The sequence below is a fragment of the Lycium ferocissimum genome, chromosome 11 (genome assembly GCF_029784015.1).
Source record: "Lycium ferocissimum isolate CSIRO_LF1 chromosome 11, AGI_CSIRO_Lferr_CH_V1, whole genome shotgun sequence".
NCBI classification, from domain to species: Eukaryota; Viridiplantae; Streptophyta; class Magnoliopsida; order Solanales; family Solanaceae; genus Lycium; species Lycium ferocissimum.
The window spans coordinates 20,325,532-20,329,300 of record NC_081352.1 but is presented as its reverse complement, the minus strand read 5'-3'; the positions used below and the strand labels follow the sequence as shown (position 1 = coordinate 20,329,300).

The 3,769-nt window shown below is 36.8% G+C and overlaps 1 protein-coding gene across 1 annotated transcript; it reads left to right on the top strand.

The window, feature by feature from the left end:
• The first annotated feature begins 544 nt into the window (after positions 1–544).
• On the top strand, positions 545–3,483 carry LOC132037857 (putative F-box/LRR-repeat protein 8). Its single transcript, XM_059428491.1, has 3 exons — positions 545–1,204; positions 1,907–2,971; positions 3,118–3,483. The coding sequence occupies exons 1-3, from the start codon at positions 694–696 to the stop codon at positions 3,141–3,143; spliced, it is 1,602 nt and encodes a 533-aa protein (XP_059284474.1). The 5' UTR covers positions 545–693; the 3' UTR covers positions 3,144–3,483.
• Positions 3,484–3,769: the final 286 nt, after the last annotated feature.

The window sequence follows — 3,769 nt, the reverse complement described above, 5'->3', positions numbered from 1 at the left end:
GACCCGAGCCTTTGGATCGATCGCTTCCCAAGATCCATTGTTGTTTTGTTGTGGTTTGCTTATTTTTACTCGCATTTGCTTTATCGTTTAGTGCTTATTAGCCATTTGTATTAAATCAAATCGCATATCCTTCTCACCGTGTACAAATTTAATTGTTATCCATTTTAAGGGTAAACAGTTACTTAATTGTCTAAGGATAGAATTGAAAAATACTAGTCAACTTATATCTTGGTTTTCTAAGGCGACACTTATTATGGGACAAAAAAACTTGACCAAAGTGACACTTATTATTGGACGGAGGGAGTAGTAAAGTGTAAGACTATAGAAGTTAAAAATTTCACTTATTCCTTGAACTTACGTGACAATGCATATAAAATTCCTCAATTTTAAGTAAATGAAAATTATAAAGACATAACATAATTGGCCACGTTGCTCTTCCTCTTCTTCATTTAAAGTGTCAGACTATAGAAGTTAAAAATTTCACTTATTCCTTGAACTTACGTGACAATGCATATAAAATTCCTCAATTTTAAGTAAATGAAAATTATAAAGACATAACATAATTGGCCACGTTGCAATTCCTCTTCTTCATTTAAACCTTCCCATTTCTTCTCTCTCTCTCTCTCAAAGCTCCATTACAAACAAATTCCGATGAACCACGCCGCCGTTCATTAGTTTCCTTCATTTCCCATTATGGGCCAATCTTCTTCAACTCACAATTTCTCACCCACCAAGTTCAATTATTCCCAAACTAACCCTGTACATTCAGATGAAGACAATTCCCCCATTTTACATCCCATAAATTACACTTATACCCTTCCTGACGAATGTTTAGCTCTAATATTCCACTCCTTACCCTCCATCGACCGTAAGAAATGCTCCTTAGTCTGCCGGCGTTGGCTTTTAATCGAAGGACAAAATCGTCATCGTCTTTCACTCAATGCAAAATCCGAAATAATCCCCAAAATACCCTCCATCTTCACTCGCTTTAATTCCGTTACTAAACTCGCTCTCCGGTCTGACCGAAAATATGTTAGCATAAACGATGAGGGTTTGATCCTTATATCTATCCGGTGCGTGAATCTCACGCGCTTGAAGTTGCGTGGATGTCGAGATGTTACTCATTTTGGAATGGCTTGTTTGGCTAAGAATTGTAAGAAGTTGAGGAAATTCTCTTGTGGATCTTGTATGTTTGGAGCTCAAGGTATGATTTTTTTAATTTTTTTTAAATTTATCTATTTATTTACTCCTTACGTCGTAATTTAAGTGTCTTTAGTTTGATTGGACATAAAAAGCTAAGGGTTAATCGCATTTTTGGTCCCTCAGGTATTGATAAATTATGATTTTAGTCCTTATAATATTGGACTAAGCAGTAGGCACATTAAACCTTCAATTAATTCAATTGTCCACTTTTGATCTCTTTGTTTGTGAATATTCACAAATTTACCGTAATTATTAACCATTTCGTCTACTCATGTGTTATGTCAAGTTTGTACTATTACTTCATATTTGACGGTAATATAGTACTATAAATAGTCAAATATAATATATTTTCTACGTTCAGGGGACCAAAAACACACATTTTATCTACTTGAAGGTTAAATATGCTGAGCCATACAGGTCCAAAAGCAGAATTTACCAATAAGTTAGGGACTAAAAGTACTTTTATCCCAAAAGAGAATTTTGAATGTTATAGTGCTAAATTAAAGATGTGCGTAATGTATTAAAATGTCCTTTGAATTTGTGGTTTTAAACTTATCACGTAGTATGCTTGAATTGTCAACTTACTGAATATAGAAAGATGCAGTTTTTTTTTTTTTGGACAGACCAAAACAAACACTTAAATTGGGACGGAGAGAGTATCTATTTATTAATTAATTTATTAATTTTTAATTTGTTTTTGAAGGTATGAATGCTTTGCTTAACAACAGCATTTCCCTTGAAGAACTATCTGTTAAACGGTTACGGTGTATGAATAATACTCATAGTGTGTCTGTTGAAGAACCGATTAGTATTGGATCTAATGCTTCTTGTTCGCTTAAATCTATATGTTTAAAAGAGCTTTATAATGGACAATGTTTCGGACCTTTCATAACGGGATCAAAGAATCTAAGGACGTTGAAGTTGTTGCGATGTTTAGGTGATTGGGATAGGGTATTTGAGACGATTGCAAGTAACATGGAAAATCATTTAGTTGAGATTTTATTAGAGAGGGTTCAAGTGAGTGATATTGGACTTAAGGCGATATCGAAGTTTTTGGAGTTGGAGACTCTGCATTTGGTGAAGGTTCCGGAATGTACGGATGTCGGGGTTGTAGATGTGGCTAGAAATTGTAAATTGTTGAGGAAGGTTCATATTGATGGATGGAGGACGAATCGAATAGGCGATATTGGTTTGTCTGCAATTGCTGAGAATACTGTAAACCTTAAAGAATTGGTCCTTATGGGTTTGAAGCCTACAAAGAGTAGTTTATTAGCCATTGCTTCTAATTGCCAAAAATTAGAAAGATTAGCACTTTGTGGTAGTGAGAGTATTGGGGATGCTGAAGTAACTTGTATTGCTACAAAATGTATGGCTTTGAAGAAGCTTTGTATTAAGGGATGTGAAGTGACGGATGAAGGGATCGTGTCTTTCTCCTGGGGATGTCCTAATTTGGTGAAAATTAAGGTTAAGAAGTGCAAGCATGTAACGAGTGAAGTTGCAGATGTGTTGAGATCACGGACGGGGTCTCTAGCCGTGAATCTTGATGTTGGGGAAGTTGATGTGGAGGTTGGGGATGGTAGCGCGAGTGATGGTGGGGTAGTAGAAGAAGGCGTGGAGTTTCCACCGATTGCAAGTACTGTTGTCGCCATTGATAATGATATCCCATCGACAAGTAATGTAGGACGATCATCAGCATCTAATTCTGCAAGGTTTGGCGTTCTCGGAGGAAGGGGCTTTGTCATTTGCTCTTTCCGCAGGTGGTCAAATGGTAATGGTAGCTTGTGAAAATTGTGAGCATAAGTTAGAACAGAGAAAACACTCTGTTTAGCCACTGGTGATGAATTCACTATGGGCCACTTGTGATGAATTCACTATGGCTATTCAACGTCAAACTCCGATTTTCTTACTACACAGGCAGGCAGCAGCTAAACGAAGCCTGAATCCATTCAATGAAGGAAGTCATGTTTGCTACGACCAATATCCAAACAAGACCGTGACTCTGAATCTTAGATGACTCTCCAACTTGACAGGATCCAAATGAAAAAAAGGATATACAACGGTATGATTAAGCAAAGGTTATTTTATCACATAAGTACGCTTCTGAATGACCAACCTCTTTCTTCAGCTGTAACACATTCCAATCAAGGCCCAGAAGCTCGGGGATTCAAAAGCCGTATGTTCCAAGTGACTAGCTTGTCTGGTGATGCGTTCACCCACTTGCACGCTTCCTTGTAACTTTACAGTTATATTTACATATTGAATTTGCCACTTATCTTCTCATCGCTTGTGTGTTTGATGTTGCTTTCGAAGATTTGATATGTAGCCATCATAGATGCATTTAGATGTTGCTTCTTGGATGATGAAAGCTATTCTGATCCATCGGCAACTGAATTATACAGTGTTGTCTTGAACCAAGTATATTGTTTCTTCTGGTATGAGACCATGATATTTCATGCCAAATAGATACTGTTCCATCAATTGAAATAACAGTCATTCTTCAAAAACTAAATGTCATCAAGGAAGGACAGTGATCATCGTGCTGCATCCTGCTAAGGGCATATTTCTT

What these genes read in the sequence shown, in the direction of transcription:
- LOC132037857 (XM_059428491.1), top strand. Translation starts at nt 694, where the DNA reads ATGGGCCAATCTTCTTCAACTCACAATTTCTCACCCACCAAGTTCAAT. An exon ending in TTGTATGTTTGGAGCTCAAG is followed by an intron (nt 1,205 to 1,906) that starts GTATGATTTTTT and finishes TTGTTTTTGAAG; the next exon opens with GTATGAATGCTTTGCTTAAC. An exon ending in TTTCCGCAGGTGGTCAAATG is followed by an intron (nt 2,972 to 3,117) that starts GTAATGGTAGCT and finishes CTTACTACACAG; the next exon opens with GCAGGCAGCAGCTAAACGAA.